This window comes from Canis lupus, chromosome 11 (genome assembly GCF_003254725.2).
Source record: "Canis lupus dingo isolate Sandy chromosome 11, ASM325472v2, whole genome shotgun sequence".
NCBI classification, from domain to species: domain Eukaryota; kingdom Metazoa; phylum Chordata; class Mammalia; order Carnivora; family Canidae; genus Canis; species Canis lupus.
Window position 1 is genome coordinate 23,270,008 of NC_064253.1, and position 23,907 is coordinate 23,293,914.

The window sequence follows — 23,907 nt, forward strand, 5'->3', positions numbered from 1 at the left end:
TGTGTGGGCTGCGGGAGCGGAGGCCTGGGGGAGCGAGGCGTGCGGAGCCCCCGCCGCCAGCCCCCCCACCCCGCGGGAGGGCCGGGGCGGAGGAGGGGGAGAGCGCGGCAGGGAGCGGCGCGCGGGTGCGGCGCAGCCCAGGGGGGCCGGGCGGGGCGGGGCGGGGCGGGGCGGGGGGCGCGGGCCGCCGGGCTTCCCCGCCCCTGGCGGCCGCCGCCTACTTAACCGGGCCCGCGGCGGCGGCGCTCTCACTCGCCCAGGTCCCGGCCGGCCGCTCCATGGCGCTCCTCGTGCGGCTGCTGCCCGTCGCCCTGGCGCTGGCCCTGGGCCCCGCCGCCACCCTGGGGGGCCCCGCCAGGTCGCCGTACCAGCTGGTGCTGCAGCACAGCCGGCTCCGGGGCCGCCAGCACGGGTAAGCGGCCGCCGCGCGGGGGTGGCGCGGGCCGGGCGGGCCCCGGGACGGAGCGCGGAGGCGAAGGCGGCGGCGCGGGGGCGCGGGGGCGCGGGGGCGCGGGGGCGCGGGGGCGCGGGCGGAGGGCAAGCCCGGCGGGGGCTTCGCGGAGGACCCGCGCGACAGCCCAGCGGCCACTCTGCCCGCCCGGCCAAGAGCGCTGGGCGACCGGGGCTCTCGGCGTCAAGTCCCAGGAGGAGGGAAGGGGCTTGCGCTCTGCCCCAATAACGGTGCGGAGGTGGAGGTGGAGGTGGCGGGGGGAGAGGAAGCCCACCCCACAGGGCACAGACTCCGGCGGGGCCGGGTCCACACAGCCTGGCAGCCTCCAGGGGCCAGGCCCGGTCACCTGGCGGGGCCCCACGCCCACTACCTGGCCCCGGGCGGTGCTCCCAGGCACCGTTGGCCGTGTGGCCGCTCCTCCCCTGCCAGGTGAAGAGCAGAAGTCCCTGGGCCCCGCACACATCGTGCAGACTGGGAAACTGAGTCCGGAGAGGACACATCGCTTTCCTACAGCCCTGCAGGATGCGCCGGAGCCCCGATTGGAACCTGCCTTAAAACGAAAGCTGGGGTTATAAATGTGGGATATTATCGTTGCAGACGCTGACAGTGTGTTGGCTTCAGGAGGCAAACCCAGGCAGACGTGGGCCCAGACCCGGGCGGGCAGGGATGGGTGATATCTCTGCATCCCTAACTGAGCCATCCTGCTCCACACTTAACCAGGCTTGGCCATAGCTTCCAGCCTACCTGGTTGCACCAACTCTTTTTCACAACTAGGTAAAACTCTTATGTGGATAAAGTCACGTGGTGGCCCACATGCCACTGGGCCTTAGCAGGAGTTCAGATGCTATTGGATCTGGCATTCGAACCCAGTAGGGCCCAGACTGCCACATGACTGGCAGAGGTATACTCAGGTTAAAACCCACTTTGGGGGTGACTAGAGTTGACTTCAGAGGCCTTGCAAAGTCTTGGCTCTGTGCCCTGAGGAGGACTCCAGGGGTAGGTGCAGGCTGGCCCTCACAGGGAGCTGTCATCCTTGTTCCCTCTGCCTGTGGCCTTGTATATGGGTTCACTTGGCCTGTCTGCTGCCCAGGGCTGCAGGGAGGGGGATTTCTGCAGAGAGGAATCAAGTGGGGTGAGCCACAGCCTTGGTGTCCTCCTGGAAAGACTAGAGCACCAGGGCATGCCCAGGGGTCTTTAGGAAAGGGGAGAATCATCTTGGATTTAGGCTGTGTGTGCAGAAGGCTGAGGGGCCAGCTCAGAAAGTTGAGGGGCAGATGAGGCCTAAAAGTCAAAATGTGTGCCATTGACATTCTCACTGTCTGTGCCCAGCTCAGCTCTGTCCTCCTGCCTTTCTTGCCAAAGAAGCATATTCAGCTTGGGTGCCGCAATCTGCTTGGGAGGTTTCTGTTCCCTCCATATCTTAGCCACTAAGTCAGGAGACGATCCGGATAGCACGCCCTGCAGCACTGTCACGCAGAATGGTGTCTCTGTGCACACTAGAGTGAAGTTTCCCCGAAGGTGTTGACAGGGTTCCACCAAGAATCGTCTCTACGGAAAACCTCCTTCCCTTCGGAGCTCAGAAGAGACACCGACCACCTGGAAAATACTACCTTTTTTTTTGCAAAGCAAGTGTTCTTCATTATGCATTTCAGATATTAGATTAACTTCCTCTGCACCCCTCCTCCCCCGGCCTCTGCAGGCTGATCCTGTTGTTTCACTTCTTGGGGTGCAGTTGGAAAGGCCTGTAGAGATCTGCGATGGGCAGGATGGTCTGAGAGGCCACCCATGCACCATCCGCATGCCTGGTAAAGTGCGGGTGTGCAGGCAGATGACCTGTGACAAAATGGTTGCAGGTACGGTTGCCTTTACTGTGATCTAACTGTCCCTGAAAGTGCCACAAGAGTGCCTGGCCTTGTACATGGGTGTGGCGCCCTGGGGAAAATGCATGACATTGTTCAAGACCCAGTCTTTCCATCAGAGAGAGGAGTGGTGAAAAAGGAAGGAAAAAAAAATCTCTGCTTTTTTAAGGCCACGCAGTAGGCTCCAAGACCTGAAGGAGAACTAGCAAGCCTGCCTTGCTCCTGCACAGCACTCTCTGGCCCCAGCCCCGGTTTGCTTAAATCTTCACCACGACACAGGAGATCTGTTGTTCGAGCTCCCATTTCACAGACGGAGAAACTACAGCTTGGTGGGGTGGAGTGACTGAGTTCCAGCACAGGGAGCTCTTGGGAGGGTAGAGACTGTGATGTGGTCTCCTGACTCCCCGCTGCATCCATGTTGCTCTAGAGAAAGGTTAAAAAATACTGACAGAGAAATAAAAGTGCATTTGCACTTCAGATTGTCGACATTTAGAACTGGACTGGATTTCCTGAAGCACTTGATTTTCAAATCCAAGTTGGACAGTGGAGCTGTTGTGCCAGAGGCAGGAGGCCCAGAAATGGCTAGGTCATTTCGATTAAACTTCAGCCTGGATTTCCTGTGGATGCAGCCCACCCCTCCCACCCTGCGGGGAGAGCGAGCCCCCCCCCCCCCCCCCCGCCTGCGCCCCTGTCTCAAAGGGCTGGGGCAGTGGAAACTCACTCCACGGAGGAATGTTGGAGCCACATCCACAAGAGACTTACTGAAGATTCGCCAACCGCCTACGGAAAGTTGCAGGGAATTCATCGACAGTAATTGTTTCCTGCTCGACCACATAGAAGGAAGGAGATTGTACAGCAATAAACAGTACCTAGGGCTGCAGTGTGGCCAGTGGGGACTCTCTGAGGGTTATTTGGGGACAGCCGTAACCTGTGAATCCCAGGCAGCAGACAGAGGAACAAAGTGGCTTTGGTTAGAATCCTCTGGAGGCTGTGGGCACCTGGTCAGACCCAGCTAGGACTAAGGGGACATGGGCTTACCTCTCTGCTGGCCTGGGGTTTGCACCTTTAACCTCCCTTGCCTTCTGCTTTTTCCATTGACTCACTGACCTATAGTGCGCCTCCCTGATTCACTCACCTTTGCCTCCTGAGCCACAAACTGGACAAGAGGTGCCATCCACGTGGTAGAGGAGAGAGGGCAGGGAAGCAAAGGGTCCGCACACCCTCCTCCCCAATAACCCAACTCTGAGTATTTGAGAACTGCCTACGTTCCTGCAGCCAGCACGACGGGGATGGTCGGTGCAGCTCTTGCCAAAGAACCTGTGTCTTCCCGGCAGCAAGTGATGATTACAGAGTACATTTTTAAAGTAACAGAGGGAGTGGTATGTAAAAGTGACATCTGAATTTCTTAGGACAAGGAGGTTCTGTGGAAGCCTCAGGCTCTTTGCCTTGCTGTCCCCTGGCTTGTGCTTGGGCAGATGAACTTCCCGCCTCAGGTCAGGAGGACCCCCTCCCAAATGTCACAACACAGCCACAGCTAGCTCCTCTCCCCACGGGCTCTTGATGAAGATCCTCCCACCACATGGCCTGAGCATGGTCTGGATCATGACTTGGGACGTTGATTAAAAAAAAACAAAACAAAACTGCATGGCTCCGGGATGGACGCTTCTCAGCAGAACCCTGAGCACTGCAGTCAGCTTCTCCAGACTTCCTGAGGAACTCCTCTGAGTGGGTGGTCCTGGGAGCAGCATTTTCAGCAAGGTCATTCCAAACTCTTTCTTCACCCTGACCCTGTGCTAGGACCCATCTGGAATGTAAAAGAGAACAAGACAGGGAACCTCGTCCTTTGATGGATAATTGGAAAAAATAGAGATGCGTACTCTGAACAGTGTTGGATTCTGTTTGGTACCAAGCATCAAATAAGGGCCATATTGCAAGTGAGAGGTGCACAGAAGTGTGTCACCTGGGCACTGGAGGAGGCCTTCCTGGGGACAGCAGAATCAGGCTGGAGCCTAAGTAGTCAAAGAATGAGAGTCCAGCGGGAGAGTGCTTCCTAATGAGGTCCTGACTATGGTCACCATGGTTGTGTTCAGAGCCAAGCCCCTGGCCTAGGAACGCAGAGCATGTCTATGTGGAGCCGCTGGGGGTGCTGGGTCCAGGCCTTGGCCTCCCCTCTGGACAGTGGGGCTGGCTATGTGCTCCAGGGTGCTGGGTCAGAGCCTTTGGACATTTTGGTTCCGTGGGGCTTGGAGGTACTGAGAAAGGCTGGGAGCTTCTCTCAAAGCTGCCTTGCTTCACAACCATATGACTTAGACTAGTTTTACAACCTGTAATATGTGATCTTAAAATTTTAAGATGCTTTTATCTGTGCGTACCAAGTATCTGTGTCAAAGAAGGATAATTAGGTGAAATTATGTCAGTGTGTGAGATACACTTGGCCGGAATTAAATTTGGTAGGAGACTTGCAGGGGCACTGGAAATTGATTGAGACAGTATCTACCCCTGAGCCACCCAGCAAAACCAACACTGAGATGACTGTCCCTTCTCCATATCTGGAACATTCTAATAATCTGGGAGGGCCCACGTGGTGGGAAGAACATGGTAGTGGGGCAGACATGCTGCTCATTTTGCCAACACCACCGCTTTCATTTCAGCCCCAACGTGTGTGCCGTGCAGAAGCTCATTGGTACCAACAAGAAGTACTTCACCAACTGCAAGCAGTGGTACCAGAGGAAAATCTGTGGCAAATCCACGTGAGTATCCATAACCACTCAAGACTACCAGCCACCAAAGTGGCCGCCCTGCATGTCTGGCGGCAGCGGGGCCCCTGGGCCTGGGCCGGCCTTCTGAAAGGTTAGCCTGCGTCAGGAGTCATGAAGATGCGTGTGCAAACGTGTCGGGGAACTGTTGCTGGGGAGTGGCCTTTTTAGCAAGCTGGCCGATTTGGGTTCGTATGTTTAAGGCTCCTGAAAGGACCTGGATGTATTTTTCATGGCTGATGGGGGATTATAAGAAGCATGAAATATGGAGTGTGCCTTGGGGTGGGGGTGGGGTGTGGATGCTTCTCCATGCTCACCAAGTGGTACAAAGCCGGTGGAGATGCTCCCGGCCTGGATCTCTAGGCAAGAAGGCCCATGGATGAACTTACACACCACTCTTGCTCTGCTGCCATGAGGTAAACATCCCCCAAAAGACTGGGTACCTAGGAATATGTGTGTTATGAGGCAGCAAAGCATAGGCTCAAGACTCCCCCATTCCAAGGCTGGCTCTGCCACTTACCTGGGCAGGTTGCTGCACAGCCGTAGCCCTCAATTGCCTCATCTGTTGGATGGGAGTAACTAAGGACTCCCTTACGGGTCATCACGAGGATGTACAGTGATGGAGATGCGAAGCTGAATAGGGTGCCTTGCACTAATAAGTGCTGTTATTGTGGATCTAAGCCCTGCAGGCAGAAGTGAGAGTGCCAGTGGCGTAGGGACCATTGTGCTTATGAAAGGGCCTGTGGGTGCCTCTGGCAGCACCCGGGGAAGTGGCATTTGCCCCAGCTGCCTTGCTGCCTGTGGAAACAGGGTGGCATGTGTGTTCTAACAGAATTCCCCAGCAACCCAATCTGTTTTAGCACTACGAGTCAACAGCAGCTCTCAAGGCTGGCTCTGTGCTGCAGATGGGAAGAAGTGCTAATGAGAAGCCTCCTGAGCCACTTGTGAGGGCCTGACCTTCCTCTTGTCTGCAGAATAGGAAGATTAAGAGCCTCTAAGCTACTGTGTTGAACTCCTTCCCATGCTAGGGATTTTTAAATGTATTGCTAGGGACATTGCTTTTGAGTAGATCTGTCTTCCCACTTCATAGCCTGTTGGAGGAAGAAAAAGTGCTCGTTCCTTAAAATGGACCTAGAAAATAAATATCCCCACTTGCAATTATGATTGTCTTAGGCAATTATGGATCCTGGTATGAATCAAGAGAAATTGGGGGGACGCCTGGGTGACTCAGTGGTTGAGTGTCTGCCTTTGGCTCTGTCCTGGGACCAAGTCCTGCATCAGGCTCCTTGCTGAGAGCCTGCTTCTCTCTCTGCCTGTGTCTCTGCCTCTCTCTGTGTGTCTCTCATGAATAAACAAATAAAATCTTTAAAAAGAGAGAGGGAGAGAAATTGGGGTCATGGCAGAACTGGGGAGAGACCAGCAGCTCCCTGGGAGCTTGCGTAGGGCAGACCCATGACTGCTGGCTCCTGCTTGACCATACCCAGCCTCAAAGGTGAGGAGTGAGTGAGCTAATAGGACACAACTTCTGCATTCAGTGAATCAACACCCAGCAGTAGTTCTTGCTGCTGTGGACAAAAAGAGATTATGTGAATTCCATACCATACATTCTTCCTTGGTGTCCCCAGTTAAACAAATCAAAAAAAGTCTATAGTACTGTTTGATTTTTTTCCCCCATGTATGTGTATTATCTACTCAGTTAAACAGTTAATTAATTCCTTAATTAAGCATAGAACAAGGCTGCATATAACTGCTTCTCAGAAGATGACTGAAGAAGACCGGTACCAAGCAAACAGCTCTTCTCCATCCCAGAGCCTTTGGGTCTCAGGAGTTCCACATTTTTGTTAGTCTCAATTTCCCTAAAAAGTAAGACCGGCTTGTGATGTCAAGCTGGCAGTGGGGCGGCATTTGGGTGGCCTTATGTGGGGGCATTGGCCTGACCGGTTGACAGTAGCTTGGTAACGTTGCCTGGCTGTGCCCCAGCTGACACTGCTGTCAATGGTGAGTCATCTTGGCTCGCTGGTTCTTGGTACCTACACCCTTCTCCATCTGTGTGCCAGGACAGGGCACAGCCACGCAGCTGTGTGTTGGCAAGTGTTCTCAATGACCCATTCTTCCCTCTGGGCAGGCATAGCTCTGAGAGAGTGGTGATGTTGTGGTACAGCAGCCACAGTGGGCTGTGAGTGGGAAAGGGGTGTAGCGTGGGGTCACACAGCTCTCAGAGCCTAGTTGCAGATGCTGACAAGGGCTTATAAAGCCAGAAGGGGATGGTGTGCACATTCAACTCCTCCATGTGGCCATTGCTTTGGGCCACATCAAAAAGAGGAAATGAGGATAGGAAAATACAGGCTGATATAAAACTGCACAATCCAGGACAAGAGGGTCCCTTCCTGGAACACCATGTGCAATGTCAGGAAGGTGGAGCTGACTTGGAAGAGGTCCAGAGGGCGCAGGGAGGGAAAGGGGAACTCATCCTCATTGTCAGGGAACTGAGATGGATTGGCCTTGCACCTCACTTATGGACAGGGACAGAAACCCATGAGAGAGCTGCCATCGGTTCCCCAGGGGTTCGGTGCCATAGATGGTCAGGAAGGGAGGAGGGGAAGGGCTGTGTTGGCTGGAGATGACATCAGCCTTGTGAAAATGGATCCCCAGGTACATTTATTTGGGTCTAGACCAGACTGGGAAATGGGGAGCATAGCTGTGGTTGGAGCAAACAGGACTGTCTCCACATGGGGCCAGCTTGGGCAGTGAGAATTTTCTCAGCAAGACTCTAGGGAAGAGGCTGGAGCAGAGGTGTGTGTTAGGGTGCAGGGAGGCAAAGTATCACAGGGCAAGAGGCAGCACAGGTCACCTAGGAGAAGAAGCATTGAAATTTGAAAGGACACAAATGGCACCAAGCCCAGGGCTACAGGGTGAAGACTCTGCAGTGTCCAGTCACACAGAGACCCAGAGCCTGGAGCCATTTGTCTGCTTCTGTGAGGCCCTGGACTCCTGCTCCATGGAAGGAGGGAGGGGACCAGCCACACTCTGTACTCTGGCCGGAGGACACTACATTGTCTTCAGACAGTGGCTTTTCTGCAGTTTCAAGGAGAAAAGAACCTGAGTCTTTGGTGCCACTTGTCAAGCCTCCCATCTGGATTTTATTACAGGACGTGGTTACCAGTGGGCCCCTATTTAGCGATGTGAGTGGATTTTATTACTTGCAAATTCACATTAGCTTTTATTCCAGATCCTGAAGAGCACCAGAGTGCTACAATAGTTAATCAAACAAAGAGGGCTGGGGGTGAGAGGGAGACAGCATCCTACTCTGTGACTCCAGGCCCCAGTCTGATCAGTCACCATAAAAACTTTATGTGCAGCAGCTTGAGCGACGGTGCAGGAAATTGTGGTCAGGAAGCCCTGCTGCCTCCCAACAGGCCTCCTTTGTGTGAGCCCCACGAGGTGGAGGCCTACTTAGCAGCCAAGTCAGATCGGGGTTGAGATCATGGGGATGCAATAGTCCTAGCCCGAGCTCAGACGTCCTGCATGTGTGGCACAGGCGCCACCAGCGGGGGAGCCAGCAGGTAGGGCCGGTAGCTGTGCATTCCCCAAGCCTTGAAGTTGTTTCGTGAGCAACAGTACATTCCTGAGCTCAGCAGCCCTTCTGGAAAGCCGAGATGAGGTGGCAGGGCACACCCGTTTTCCTAGGAGCAAGCCTTGCTCTGTTCAAGGGCTGAGATATTAATTCTGCTTCTGCACTGCGTTTAGGCTTGAAGATCCAGCCTTTACCGAAGGCAGCTGGGGTAGAGCTGGGCCTTTCCATCAGCTGGCACGGCTCTTTCCAGCAGGTTTTGTGCTGGCAGGACCCCCAGGGACGTCCGCTATGAAGCCAAAGAAGAACCCTCCTTTTCCTCCTTTCCTGTGTCCCACAACCTTGGTCCCTGAGGACAGAGAGAAACCAGCCGGGGATGCCAGGCTGTCCCCAGGCCCATAGCAGCACTTCCTTCCCTGTTTACATTCCTGTGCAGCCACGTGGGACCCCATGGATAAAGTCCTTCCAAACAACCAAGATTTGACATGTATCTTGCACCAGGGGTTCACCCAACACCTTTGTTGTACAGGATTTCCTGAAGGTTCTGTCCCACTCTGTAAATTCCAGGGAGGCGGCTTAGCTGACAGGGGATCGTGTTCTGGTGAGTATTTCCGTGACTCCTTGTGCCGTCTGGGGTAATGCCCCGTGGTGGGCAGAATAACGACCCCCTACAGGTGTCCACATCCTAATCCCTGAACCTGTAACTGAAGGAAAAAGAGCCTCTGCTGATACAATTAGGTTAAGGATCTTGGGAGGCGAAGGTTATCCTGGGTTAACTGGTGAGCTCCGTGTGGTAATAAGGGTCCTTATGAGAGGGAGGCAGGAAGGCCAGAGCCAGAGGAGAGGAGGTTGGAGTGATGTGACCACAGCCTCCAGAAGCTGGAAAAGACAAGGAATACCTTCTCCCCCAGAGCCGCTAAAAGGAATACAGTCTTTGATTTTAGTCTCTTAAGGCCGCGCTCTGGGTCTGACATCCAGAATTGTAAGATGATAAATTTGTGTTGTTCTAACCACTGGATGTGGGATTATTTGTTACTGTAGCAATGGGAAACCCATGCAGGCCCCATCTGTTGCTTTCTGTAGGTGGTTTATGGGGGAATGGTGTTGTCACACTGTGATTTGATTGGTGAGCTCATGCAGGACGTTGCTTTCAGTAAAGTTACTAACCAAACTTCAATTCTCATTATACCTGGAGTTTTTCCAAAAAAGGCTCAACAACTGAGCACTTAGTATATATCAACCTCGGTGGCTCAGCGGTTGAGTGTCCACCTTTGGCTCAGGGCGTGATCCTGGAGTCCTGAGATCGAGTCCCACATTGGGCTCCCTGCATGGAGCCTGCTTCTCCCTCTGCCTGTGTCTCTGCCTCTCTCTGTGTCTCTCATGAATAAATAAGTAAAATCTTAAAAAACAAACAAAAAACCAACCCAGCAGCTGTTAGTTGCATGGGGAGATGCATAAGTGACCAGCCCTAAAAGGCCTGAGTGAATCGCCCCACGTAGCTGTCTACAGCCCTAAATTCCCTGCCTGAGGGTCCCAGAGACAAGGTCTCCAGAGGGGCAGCAGAGGCCCTTCTGGCCCAGAGTCCCCAGCCTCCTCCTGGCTGCTCACCCCCATCTGGTGATCATTCTGTTCCCCGGCTGCAAGGGGACCCCCTGCTCAGATAAAGGGCATGGGAGCTGAGGAGACGTAGCCAGTGTCCAGGGGCCCCCAGAATGCCCTGGCACACTGCATACAAACGGATTGTCATCAAGTTCTTAAAGGCTCTGTCCTCCTCATGGCCAAGCCTGGCCCTGCTCAGCGGTGGGCCCTTTGGTGGAGGACATGGGGTTAACACGAGACCTTTTTCATCAAAAAGCTCAAGATTTTGATTTTCTAGTGGAGACTGAGGAAAGCTCGGCTGAGCTTCCGAGGTCGGGAGAACAGAAAAGGGGCCCCTGGGGGCCGGCAGTCCATGGGGATGGCTTCATGGCTAGACGACAGCAGGCTGCGCTTGCTCCGTGGTTCTGCTTGGAAATCATGACACGCTGAGTGGTTTACCTTCTGTCGCGGGAACCTGGCGCTCGGACTGCATCCCTTGCTCCACCTACTTCCAGCGTCTGGTTAGTCCTTAGACATTTACAGCCATGACAGCCGGCCAGGACCGCGGCGCGCGCTTGGAGGCAGCGATGGTTTTAACCCATTATATCAACTTCTTGGAAAATTGTTTTGGGGAAAGATATACCAGTGCTTCTGTCTGCATCTGATCATGAGTAACACTCTGGAGGGGACTGGCACAGAGCCTCCCAGCCACCTCTAGCCTTAAGGCCTTAGATTGACGCTCTTTGCCTTCTTTAAATGTCCTTGTAAGGGGCACCTGGGTGGCTCAGGGGTTGAGCATCTGCCTTCGGCTCAAGTCATGACCCCGGGGGCCTGGAATTGAGTCCCACATCGGGCTCCCCACAGGGCACCTGCTTCTCCCTCTGCCTGTATCTCTACCTCTCTCTGTCTCTCATGGATGAATAAATAATTGTGAATAAATACATAATCTAAATGCCTTTCTAAATTGGGCATTTAGATTTTTTTCTTCACCTTCTTCTTCACCTTCACCTTCTTCCTCAAATGGTTCTTCTGACCAGGGAGACTGGATCAAGAATATTAGTGTCTCACTGTCCTAGAGATACTCTTTTTCTGACTGAGGTTTTTACTTATTGGACTGTGTTAGGTCAAGGAGAAGCCAGGAGCCTCTCATCAGAGAGGTTTTCCCTGATGAGATTAGCTTCAGAAACCAGTAGATTGGTCCTCTCTACACAGGGAGGCCAAGGCACTGGGGAGATACAGATGGAGGCTCCTGTGGTTTCCATCTTTCCTACGTTCATCCTAGAGAGAAGGTACCAGATGCTCGACCCTGTAATGGCACCCAGCTCAACCCCCCACAGCATCTATTCTTTTCAGGGCGAAAGCCCAAGGAGAATGGCATGCTGGGCTGAGAACAGGCGCTGCTAGTCTGGAAAGGTTTGGTCAACACTGTCTCAATGGGCTATCTTCTCAATCTGTAATTTCCAGCTGCTCTCTGCTTCTCTGGGGCCGCACAGGGCAGCTGTGAGAATAGCTGGTATTATAGGGACAGTCGGGAGTAGGGAAACTGCTAGCAGAGGAAGCATCTCAGCCCAGAAAGCTGCCAGGCTGGAGATGAGAGGCATGACTCACACCTGCATGCTTAGAGACGGCCAAGGATGTCAGACTGTTGCAGCAGGAAGGCAGAAGAGGGAAAGGCCAGCAGGGCAGGAGGATGAAAAGAAAGCTTCCTGGCAGAGCCTTGTTCATGTAACCAGGAAAAAGCCTTCAGCTGGTGGATCGACCTCTGGCAATGGCAGTGGGCCACCCATGTCCAGCCACCATGGGCCTCAGGTGCAGAGCCCACCTGGAAAGGCACAGTGGGTGCTGATGATGGGGGGGTCTGCATCACAGAGAGCACCTGTGTCCTCTCAGTGTCAGATCACTCTGCTTTCCCCCAATCTGTGCATCACCAAGAACAATGGAGAAGGGATTAGACTTGACCAAATCCCAGGAAGTTCCCAGGTCTGTCCCTCCCCAGCTGTGGTCTGGCCCTGAGAGCCCTTGCAGCTTTCTGGTTCTCTCCGAAGTATTCTTCTCCACACTGAGACTTTTCTACTTATATCTGTCCTCCTCCCAGCCCCTCAGCCCCATTTCTCCCCATACGACCCTCCCACCCCATCCCCCAGTGAACATACAGGGACTAGGGAATTCACACTTGGGGAGTTAGCTTTCTCTGCCCTCAGTGGAATCCTGTTGAGGCCTCCTGAGCTGTGGAGCTCTCTCTTGTTTTTTTGAGATTGAACCTAAAAGCCAGCAGCCTGGAAGAAGAATTGTTGGCCAGCTCAGCTGAGGGGAGAGGGGGTCCAAGGCAGGGAGTGTGTAACACCCATATGCACGGGGGCCTCTGGGACAAGGAGAACTTTGAGAAGACCCATCCTCCAAGTGTGCTTCTCTAGTACCAGGGAGTGTCACCCAAGCACTTTTGGAAAGAAGCTAAGCTTTGGTGGACTTGACCTTAATCCTGCCTCTCCAACCTCAGCCACAGAGCCCTGGTGTTTATCAGATAGGCCCTGGGCATGTCCTGGATCTATGGCTATGGGCCTAAGGCTTGGAGCTCTCCCTAGGTTTAGCTGGGAGGAGCCGTCAGACACTCTCCTTTGAAAGACAGCTTCTCTGCCCACCAAGGAATAATCCTAGTGACTAGAACCATGAGTGTGAGATTAGAATGAATCTTGGAGATCGTCTCGTTTAGCCTCACCTCATTTCACAGATGAGGCAACTGAGGCCCTGAGAGAAAAGTGGACCTTCAAGGTCCCTTTCAAACCCTTTCGTTACTGATGGGTCACAAGCCAGGTCCCCTAATTCTAGAACTCTTCCTATGATACCATGTTGCCTTTGAAAAATTGTATATTGGTCAGATCTTACTTTTGCTGCAAAAGAAGACTTTAGTTTCCAAAACGAAAATTGTGGGTCAGTCAAAAGGCAAGTTCTGAATCCATTTAGTCCTTAAAAGTAGAGACCTTATGGGAATGGGGATGAAAGGTTAGAAGGGAGTAGGATGGGGGGAAGGCTGGAGAGTAGGAGGACGAAGTGGATAGGAGGATAGAGGGAGCAGGGCAAAGAGGGATGTGTCTGACTTGTCAAACTCCTTAACCATTTCTGGGGGGACCCACTTCTGGCAAAGTGATTCTTGTAGCTGGAGAATCCTAGCCAATCTGTCTCTGAAACACCCCCTGGACAAGAGACGAACTAGGCTTTGTCTTCTCATAATTCACCAGGGCTTCCCTGAAATGACTCCAACTGAATTAAAGGAGCAGAATGCCTGGGCACATTGAGAGCACCCTGCCCGACTCCAGAGCCCTGTTCCTTCCCCAGTCTGCCTGCCTGTCTTCCAGTGAGGTCATCCTGGGAGAGCCCCACAGTGGGCAGGTCTGTGGTAAAATTTGCTGCAGTTCAAGTCTGAGTTGTCTCCTATCCAGAAGGGTGAGTCCCTGGACAAGGAGAAAAGGGACAGGACACTGCATCTGGTCCCGAGGCTGTCAAAGGACGCAGGCTGGCCTTGCACAGGACTTGGGGAATAGATGAGAAGCAAGTCTCTCTTAGGTATAAGCTTTGAGACACAGACTTCCTTGCAACAGGATTTGAAATTCTGTCTTTTGGGCTTCCCCAGAATATTGGGTTAGCCGAGGCTGTGTATTTCAGACCTCCAGAGGACAGTAATTATTCCATCATAGGCTGGCCTGAGTTGAGAGCAGAGAAAGTTTTAAGTTTTTCTGCCAAATGATTTCAGAGTTTAAAACTGTATAAGTGCCAGTCTCCTTTTCATCCAGATGCCAAGGAATCTCACAGACTGGTGGTATCAGTTGCCTCTTGGAAGGACGATGGGATGGTTGAGGGATGGGGTTGGATGGGGAAGACTGTGCGATATAATCCTTTGCACATTTTCATTTTGAAACCATATAAATGTTGTTATTGATTAAGATTTTGTTTTCAATTTAAAGAAATGGGGAAAGAGGGGAGCTTTGTTTTTATTTTAATTTTAGAAGTTGTAAAGTTTGATTGTCAAGACCAGAAACCTTAATGGTCATCTATGTGCTGTCCCTCTTGGTTAGTGAGTCAGAGAGCTCGGTGAGCGTGAGAGATGGAATCTGGTGACCACTGAAGGATACACACATACGTTTTACAGACGGGACAACAGAGACCCAGGGAGGACGCAGGAGACCCTGGAGGCCCAGGGAGCAGAGGTCCCGGTTGGTTAGTGGCAGACTCAACCGGATCCAGGGCACCCCCTCCTGCTCCCTGCCGCCTCTCAAAAATGCTACTCAAAAATGCTAACCGTGGTGTTTGCCACATGTGGTGCTGGCGATACATTCCTGGTGGGTGTATTTTCTAATCCCCCTATGGAACCTGCTGGCACAGTCCCAGTGGGATTGCCATAGGGATGACAACCATTGGGAATGTTCTAGAAAGCTGAGGAGTGACAAGTTCCTTGCTCCAGAATGGTCCCCTCCGAGAGCAGGATGTCCTATGTCCTACTGTCATTTCCCTTCCTCTGTCTGTGGAGGCCCCTCTTCCTGATGACAGCGAGGAGGATGGATGCCCTGCCTGGCCCTCACGTGTGTGCCCCTCTCCCTGCAGAGTCATCAGCTATGAGTGCTGCCCCGGGTATGAGAAGGTGCCAGGAGAGAAGGGCTGTCCCGCAGGTGAGTAAGCTGGTCCAGCCCACTGGTGCAGACTGTAGGGGGAGGGAGGCGGGGAAGGAGGAGCCCAGTGGGAGAGGCCTTGGGGTCCATCCATGTGGGGGTCCAAGCGCCGGGGCTGCGTGGACATCCTCCGCTTGCTCTCTGGCTCCAGGCTTCAGGCGAGGGCCCGAGGGTGGAATCTGAGGACAGGGAGCTTCCTGCACTGCTCCTTCCTGTGCAAACTGACCTTCTGACGAGGCTGGTGGAGCAGACTCCGAGTCCAACTTGCCCAGGCTCGCCTCCCAGGCTGGGTTGCTGGCCTTGCTGCGTGGGCCTGGGCATGATTCCCACGGCACCCACATTTCTGCTCAGCTCTGTTGGAGAGCCGGCTGCCTGTGCCAGGCTTCCCCTCCTCCCTCCACTGGAACTCTGTCCTTTGGAGCCCACGGGGGGCGGGGGTAGGGGGTGGAGGGGGTGGCCCAAGCCTGGCAGGCTCACCCACCATCGGCCCAGGGAACCACGAATGGCCACAGGGCCAAGGTCTAGGTGGCACCTGTGAGTTCTTTCAGAGGCTTCCCTTCAGGCACATCCTCTGGGACTATGCAGAGGGGGTGTTTTAACTTTGAAATATTTGTTATTTATTCCTTGAGAATGTGGGACGAACTTAACTTAAAAGGAAGGGGCAGTTTGGTTGTTGCCAAGGTCACAAAGGGGTGTGGTTGGCAGGGTGGGGGCTTAGGTGGAAGGACAAGTGGGAATTAAGTGGTGGGGTGTGTGGAGAATGACCTTGGGGGAGAGCCCCCCACCCCCCACCCCCGTCACGTCACGTGGGCCTTGAGCTCCCCATGGGAGGGGAAGGTCTCCTAAGCCTCAGGCCATTCTAGGGCTTTTAGGAAATGACATTTTATTGCTTATAAATATACAAAGAACCTGGAAGATTTGTAATGTTCTTTCATCCCAGTAGAGGCCATTAGGAAACCAGTTTCAACAACTAGATAAATCTGAAAGCCTCCTTTGTAACTAGGGTATCTATTTTGGGTGCACATTCCTGCTAGTATTTTGTAAATGTCTCTGAACGGGGGCGCAGGGGGTGGGGCCCAGTGGGTTAAGCGACTGCCTCTTGATTTTGGCTCAGGTCATGATCTCAGGCCATGAGACTGAGCCCCATGTCGGGCTCCTCACTTAGTGGGGCGTCCGCTTGAGATTCTCTCTCCCTCTGTCCCTCTACCTGCCCACACACTCTCTCTTCTCTCTAATAAATAAATAAATAAATCTTTAAATGTATGAACAGAAGCTTCATTTGGCTGCAGCTAAATTGATGAAAAATGACCAATTAGTAGAATCAGAGCGGGGAGGCATTTGACCTAGAGAGCTGTTGTAAGAAGGTTGAGATAAGGGGGCACCTGGGTGACTCAGTTAAGTGTCTGCCTTCAGCTCAGGTCATGATCCCAGGGTCCTGGGATGGACCCCTGCATCGGGATCCCTGCTCTCCCTCTGCTGCTCTCTCAGTTTGTGCTCTGTCTCTCTGTGTGTGTCAAATAAATAAATAGCACTTTAAAAAAAAAGAAGGAGAAGAAGAAGTATGTGACAAGCTTTAGGCTCACCAGCGATGGTCGTCCCTGGGCTTTCCCACACACACGTTCTACAGAGGCACCACGCATTCCGTGGACCAGGGAAGGTATGGGCAGGTGGGCGTGGGCTCCACAGATCCATCCCTCCTCTGTCCTCTGCCCCTGCAGCCCTGCCTCTCTCGAACCTTTACGAGACCCTGGGAGTCGTCGGATCAACCACCACTCAGCTGTACACAGACCGCACGGAGAAGCTGAGGCCTGAGATGGAAGGGCCCGGCAGCTTCACCATCTTTGCCCCCAGCAACGAGGCCTGGGCTTCCTTGCCAGCTGTGAGATGACTGCCTTACTTCTCAGAGGGGTGGCTGGTGGGCAGGAAGCATGACACTCTGTAGTGATTTCCTGCCATTGCAGGCAACTTTTTCCTTGCACCCTCAGACAAAGCCCAGGAAGTTGAGTTAATATATACCTTCACCAGGTTGTTTCCGATGCCCCATCTGTCCAACTGAGCAGACAGGCATTGGGGTTCACTGAAGAGGGGTCCTTGGTGAGATGGAGGCCTGGGGTCACCGGGGGTTCAGAAGCACCTTTCCCAGGGTAACAAGAAGCCACCATCTCTGGAATATGTGGTCCCCAGCACCCTAACTGCTGCCCTGGCCTTCCTTCTTAGGAAGTGCTGGACTCCCTGGTGAGCAACGTCAACATCGAGCTGCTCAATGCCCTTCGCTATCACATGGTGAACAGACGAGTCCTGACAGACGAGCTGAAACACGGCATGGCCCTCACCTCCATGTACCAGAATTCGGGCATCCAGATCCACCACTATCCCAATGGGGTATGTAGTCCCCTGGTTACACAGCACTGCCCTGTGTCCACACTGCGCCTGCTCCTGGTCTGCACATGGGGCTGGTTTCTGGGGTTTTGTTCTGCACATGGGGTACGCTGGAAGTATTCCCTGCCTCCTGCACCTGCTTCTCCTCAGACCCTCTAGTTTAGCTTCTGCACTGTGTCATTCCCCCCCTCCCTCCCCCACTGAGGCTTCGAGCCTGTGCCTCTGACATGCGAACTGCTCATTTCATCCTCCTTTCTTCTCTGGGCAGATTGTGACCGTGAACTGTGCCCGGCTGCTGAAAGCCGACCACCACGCAACCAACGGTGTGGTACACCTCATTGATAAGGTCATCTCCACCATCACCAACAACATCCAGCAGATCATTGAGATCGAAGACACCTTCGAAACCCTTCGGGTGAGGAACTGCCCTGGGAGGGGGCCTGGCCTGGGGACACACCACCTCTCAAAAGGGCCTCCTCCTGCGGGAGAAGCAGAGGATGGCTCTGTGTTCATGGGCATTTAGGGGATGTACAGCGAGTTTCTCCAAGTGCCTGTGAGCATGGAGGGTCCACTCGTCAAGACACTCAGCTAGACCACAGTGAACATTAGAATCCTCTGCTGGGAAATTCCCTCTGCCTGCCTTCTCCTTTTAAAGCTCTCCTTCCGTGGCTCCCCTGGAAAGTTCAGTGGTCCTCGGCTTGGGCTTAGAGCCCAAGGGCTGCCCGGGCCCATTCCACAGGTTCCAGAGTGTCCAGGAAGTGTCCAGGAAGGGACACTTCTTCCCAGGTGGCAGTTCCCATACACAGGACTAGAATGATGTCAGGCTTCATCATCTTCTGGACCACATGTCCCCACCAGGGGACCCCTGCTGCAGCCATACCCACATTTCCTTGGAGCCCAGACCAGCAGATAGGCCACCAGCATGGCCACGGGAGTCTAGGTCTAACTTCTGGCCTGGCTTCTGACTCTTCTGGGGCTGCGGAATCCTGCTCCCTCTGCCCTGCCCAGCAGGCATTTGTCTCAGAGCTGGACTGGCAGGCGGGCAGTGCTCTTGGCAGTGGCTGCTTGGAGGAAGTGAACACAGGCTGCGCCGTCAGGGGTTTTGCCCTGATTCAGGGAGAACTCCCTGACCACAAAGGCAGCCAGAGGGCCTGGGATGGTTCCTCCCCTGGAGATCTCCAACACAGAGACATAAACACCCCCGGGCTGGGCTGGCACTGAGGCGGCCTCAGCAAGTGGCTCTGCAGGGGACCCTGCTCCCTGAGCTCGTCCCCCACTGCTTTCCTTCTGGGTCACTCCTAGGTCAGGAGTCTGCAGGTAAATCGTGTCCCCGCAAAGTTGGTGGCACATCTTTTGATTCATTGTGGTTGCTCCCCACTGAGTTACCTCCTTTTACTGTTTAGGTTTGACAGACGTTCCCCCTGTACCTCCCTAATGCCCATCTTGCCTTCCATAGCACCTCCTCATTAACACCTGCTACGTCCTGGCTATTGTTCTGTGTGCCGGGGGCCTATGGGTGAATGAGACAGACAACTTTCTGTCCTCAGCGGCACTTTTGTTCTTCCTGGGGAGACAGACAAGATGCACATGAGGTGGTCATGGCCTGTGAGGGGCGGGGTGAAGTCAGTGAGTGGTGGGCAGAGGCCAGGTGGCCCTGGGTGGCCAGGGAAAGTCTCTCTGGAACCAGTGAACCAGTGACTTCTGACCTGAGCACTGAAGGATAAGAATGGCCAGTTAAATGAAATGCAGAGCGGTAAGAGCACTGCAGGCAGAGGGGAGAGCAAGAACCACAAGGAGGACGTGGGCAAGGCCAGGGGGCAGGCAGCGACACCATGAGAGGGGGAAGGGGATGCTGCAGGCAGGCAGGGGCAGACGGTGCAGGGCTGCAGACTGGCCGGAGGGGCCTAGCTCCATCCAACAGCAGTAGGAAGCCCTTTCTACTTTTAGAAGGTTCTCGGGCTGCTCTGTAGACATGGGTGATAGGATCCTTCCACTCCTGGAACTCACACAAGCAGTATGGCCAGGAGCTAGTTCAGTATAACGTGGAGGACAGCAAGTTGTGAAAACATGCACAACAGACTCCTTTCTGCCTGGGAGCGGTGCAGGGAGGGAGGGGTGGTGAGGGCGGCAGTTGCTACCTAGAGAAAGAAGATGGTAGGCAAGTCCTAATGAAGGCGTAGGAGTCAGAGAAGCAAAGAAAAGAGGAAGGGTAGAGGGAATGGCGGGTACCCCGCCTGGGGGTGGGAAGGTCAAAGGCACAGCAAGTAATTGAAAAGTGGCCTGAGTGGTAGGAGTGCAGGCCGGGCAAGGTTCCCGGAAGCCACGGTAAGAGGTGAGCTTTGGTTTGGCTCGCCATTTCATCTTGGGTTGGACAAAAGCCTGGAGCGCTTTGAGGGAGGGCTGGCAAGGCCGTGTGTGCCTCTTGTCTGCAGAGCATCCCAGAGCCTTCAGGGAGCACACCATCCCCTCCCCGCCCCGCAGGCTGCCGTGGCTGCATCTGGGCTCAACACCCTGCTTGAAGGTGATGGCCAGTTCACACTGCTGGCCCCTACCAATGAGGCCTTCGAGAAGATCCCTGCTGAAACCTTGAACAGGATCCTGGGTGACCCGGAAGCCCTGAGAGGTGAGCACCCCTCCACTCCTACTGCTGCCTCACTGGGGTGGCCAGCCTGAGCCCGAGGCCTGCTCTTGCATATGGTGAACATACTGCCTGCCATCCTGTCCCACTGCTCCCAGCTGGAGCTGGTTCTGCGGAGGCCAGAGCAGAGCCCTGGTCAGAGGGGCAAGTCGGGAACCCAACAGCCTTGTTCTAGTGAGGTGTGCTGAGAAGCAAGGTGGAGCTGGAGGCCCAAAGCAGACCCTGGCCAGACTCAGAAAGCGCTAAAGACTCGAATGATCAAAGCCTGAGCAAGGCTGCCATGTGGGCAGCAGCTTGGTGAGAGAAGGTGATGGCAGGTCCTGGCATCCTTGGAATGGAGCCATTGTGCTGACCCTGGAACTCTTCCTGTCCAGCCAGGGACTTCATGGATGATCCAAAATTATGATTAGAAATCAATTATAGTCCAATCTTGACTCTCCATAGCTGGGTCCTTCCATGCCTTGTCAGAGAGCCTCTGAGTTAGAGGTGCATGGGTTATGGCTGGAGGAAAGGGAAGGACCAAGCATGTGGAAGAGGGGAGGGAAGGGAAGGCCCAGCTTGGCCACTGAGCTGCTGCCCTGCTGACCCCTGCAGAGAGGACTAGGCCCCAGCTCCCCTGTGTACCCCAACCACACTGTTCCTCCCAAATATAACCCAGGGATGACTTCATTGCTTTTCAGTCTATTAAACTCACCTTCAGAATGTACAATCTAAAATACCTGCTGCATTTTGGATGCCCTATAAATGTAAAATGTTCTCCTTGCAGCCATGTGGGGCTGGCAGGGGCACATTTCTGAAAGCATAGATGGGGATCTGTTGTGTCCAAATGTCATGGCACCTCTGAGCCTGGCCTGTGGCAGGGACCAAGGCTACAAATGGTGCATGGTACAGACTTGTCCTCAAAGAAGTTGAAGCCTAGCTGGGATTAAAAACAGGTCATGGGAACTGAAGTGGTGAGGGCTATGGCATAAGTGCCCCCGGCAGGGAGCCTTGGGTGCATCTCAGCGTATTGAACTTTTTGTTTAGAGCTGTGGTCTCCCTGCAACCTGTTTTGTGCAGAGCACATTTTCATCTTTGTAGATATCAGAACTCTTACTGTAAGAAAAAACAGCTCTAATCTACCCCCTTGGCACAGCCCCCCAGCACCCCCTCACCCCCAGTAACCCGTTGGCTCTAAGCAAGGGCCCTCAGTACGGGGCTGTCCCTGGCAGGCTCAAAGGCAGAGGGACAGGAGTCCAGCCGGACAGGCTCAGCTGTTTCTACTGGGCTGGCAGACAGGCAAGAAGCAGCCCTGGGCTGGCGTGCTTTGTTTGAAGAGTGGCTTCCAGCCCTGGCCCGGGTCTCCCTCCCAGGGCCCACACGGGTCACCCTGACACCACCCAGCGTTCACTGTTCTTCCCTGAGAAGCTAAATCCCTGAGACCTCGTTCCCATGGTGGCCTGGCTGTCCTTTCCCTTCCTGCCAGCTGATTGGCCTTCGAGGCCCCTGCAGGAGCCTCCCTGCCTCTGCAGGCCTCCCGAGCTTCCTCTTGTCTGTGACAGTGCGGTTTTGGTTCTCACACTCAGCACAGATTGAAACTCGCCTCTGTGGTGAGAATGTACAACAAAGGGCCCCGGTGACGGTGGTAAGAGGCAGTCCGGGAACCTGCCCTTGCCTGCCTGGGCTCATGTCGCCCTGCTGCTCCTTACAGCTTCCGCAGGACCCCCAACCTCCGTCCTATCCCCAAAGACCACTTGGACGAGTAAATAAATGATTGTGTTTGTGATTTATGGGTGGGGCAAGTGGGGTGGCAAAGACCGTGTCTTATTGGTTGCCATCCCCAGGCCCGAAGAAAGATCCTGGCAACCAGTAGACCCTTGGGTGAAACTAACAAAAACAGATAAAATGTGCAAATAATTGCGAACTCTCATTTGCCACGGTTTCCATCTTTGCCTACCACATTTTACATTTTTCTAAAAATCACATACAAAGTCCCAGGGTAAACTTATTCTGAGGTTCAAGTACTATTAAGAGAATTCAACCTTAGGTTCAGGTACTAATAAGCTAGTCACCAACATTTGTTGGGTGTTTACTCCATGGTCGGACACCAGACTGGGCACTTTACACTCAGAGCTTCCTGTCCTCCTGACACTGTCCCCAGAAGGTGAGGGCCAGGCTTAGCTCCACCTGGGCAGGGGCTCCACGGCTGGTAAGTGGCCGAGCTGAGGCTCAGACTCAGGCAGTCTGCTTGCTGAGCGTGGCTAGTTTCAGCGGCAGCAGCAGGAGAGGAAGACTGGGGCTGCGGGTACCCCAGCATCTGCAGGTCAGCGTCACAGAGAGCAGCATCCTCACCGCCGTGGAGGCTGCGAGCGGCCTCTGGGATCAACCTGGCACCAGCACTGCCTTGACCTGTGTCCTGTTGGGCCCCCAGACCTGCTAAACAACCACATCCTGAAGTCGGCCATGTGTGCGGAAGCCATCGTCGCAGGGATGTCTGTGGAGACCCTGGAGGGCACTACGCTGGAGGTGGGCTGCAGCGGGGACATGCTCACCATCAACGGGAAGGCCATCATCTCCAACAAAGACGTCCTGGCCACCAATGGTGTGATCCACTTCATCGATGAGCTGCTCATCCCAGACTCTGGTGAGTTGGGCCCCTGCGGCCATGACCCTCTCAGGCCCGTCATCCCCTCTGCCACCTGCGGCAGGGGCACCTGGGAATTTTGGAGGTTTGGGCGGCCATGTCCTTGCCTGCACCCAGCTCACAGCCTCTCAGGGGACAAGGCCTGGGGACCAGGTGGGTTGCAGTCAGACTGTGAGGAATCTTGAGCTGCAGGCCTGGGAGTCCGGGTGTCACCTTGGAGGCAGCGGAGAGCTGCTGAGGGGACCCGGGGAGACAGCAGCTCTGCTCTCTCCACTCTGCTTGGGCGCAGAGGGCCGTTTGCTGACCTCAGAGCATGGCCTTCTCTCTGGTGCCTAAGCACCCTGGGTCGCTGACCCTAGGGAAGTGACTGAGTGGACTTTGGCTTGGGCTTCATCTCAGCAGGCTCGCCCCATCCTGGAACTCCAGGGAGGTCGTTGCCCAGAGTGAAGCCATTTCACAGGAGAAAACCAAACCAGAAGAGAACTTTCTGTGGGTGTGGTCGCTGGCATTATCTGCTCCTCAGAAGCTGCGACAGAGGGCGCTGCCTCGCTGCAGGCATCGGCCGGGCCCTGACCAAGGACAGGGACAGAGGCCAGCCCTGCCCCTGCCCAGTGGGACCCAGGGGACCGGCGCCCCAATGACACCAGCCCGCCATGCCCCAGTCGTGTGGAGAGGGCTTTGGCCTCACGAGATGACATTCCTGTTGGCGTGCGTCATGCTCTGGGGTGGACAGAGGATAAATGAAAACAGCACTTATAACTTTTGAACCTGCATTCTCTTTCCTTGCAGCCAAGACGCTGTTTGAGTTGGCTGCAGAGTCTGATGTTTCCACAGCCGTTGACCTTTTCAGACAGGCTGGCCTCGGCGTCCATCTCTCTGGAAAGGAGCGGTTGACCCTCCTGGCCCCCCTGAATTCTGTATTCAAAGGTAATGTGGGCCAAGGCAGCCCCAGGGGCTCGTCACCTCCACAGCACCCTCCCTGATGGATGGCACCCCGCGGAACCTTCGTGCTTCCATGGGGCTCAACCAAAACCTCAGGAGGCTCTGCTGTCTCACTTGGCCGGCCGAGCAGAGAATGCATTTGGGGATCTGGTAGTCAGAATCCAAGAGTTTGCATCTGGCGGGAGAGCAGAGCACTCTCTTGCCTTTTTATTTGCAGAATCCACTGCTCATGTGACCGCCAAAAGGTCAGAGTGAGGATACAGCTGAGCCTTGGCCTCAGGGAAAGCAGAGGAGGGGGCCGAGGGGTGTCCGTGCCTTCCCCTCCCTGTACGGGCAAACCCCAGACACCCTCGATTGTCTAGACCTTCTGTTTGGTTGATTTTGCAGAAGATGCCAGATGTTAAGGAATATTGGCAGCCTCACTGGATTTCTCAATCTCCCTTTTCCAA

At 54.4% G+C, this 23,907-nt stretch overlaps 1 protein-coding gene across 1 annotated transcript in view; it reads left to right on the forward strand.

Moving 5' to 3' along the window:
- The first annotated feature begins 255 nt into the window (after nucleotides 1-255).
- Nucleotides 256-23,907, forward strand: part of TGFBI (transforming growth factor beta induced) — a 32,172-nt gene continuing 8,520 nt past the window's right edge. The window contains exons 1-9 of the mRNA XM_025432483.3: nucleotides 256-412; nucleotides 4,962-5,060; nucleotides 14,812-14,876; nucleotides 16,595-16,755; nucleotides 17,094-17,258; nucleotides 17,524-17,670; nucleotides 19,737-19,878; nucleotides 22,304-22,516; nucleotides 23,306-23,443. Coding sequence (XP_025288268.1) covers nucleotides 279-412; nucleotides 4,962-5,060; nucleotides 14,812-14,876; nucleotides 16,595-16,755; nucleotides 17,094-17,258; nucleotides 17,524-17,670; nucleotides 19,737-19,878; nucleotides 22,304-22,516; nucleotides 23,306-23,443 — 1,264 coding nt within the window. The 5' untranslated portion in view covers nucleotides 256-278. The remainder of the gene's footprint in view (nucleotides 413-4,961; nucleotides 5,061-14,811; nucleotides 14,877-16,594; nucleotides 16,756-17,093; nucleotides 17,259-17,523; nucleotides 17,671-19,736; nucleotides 19,879-22,303; nucleotides 22,517-23,305; nucleotides 23,444-23,907) is intronic.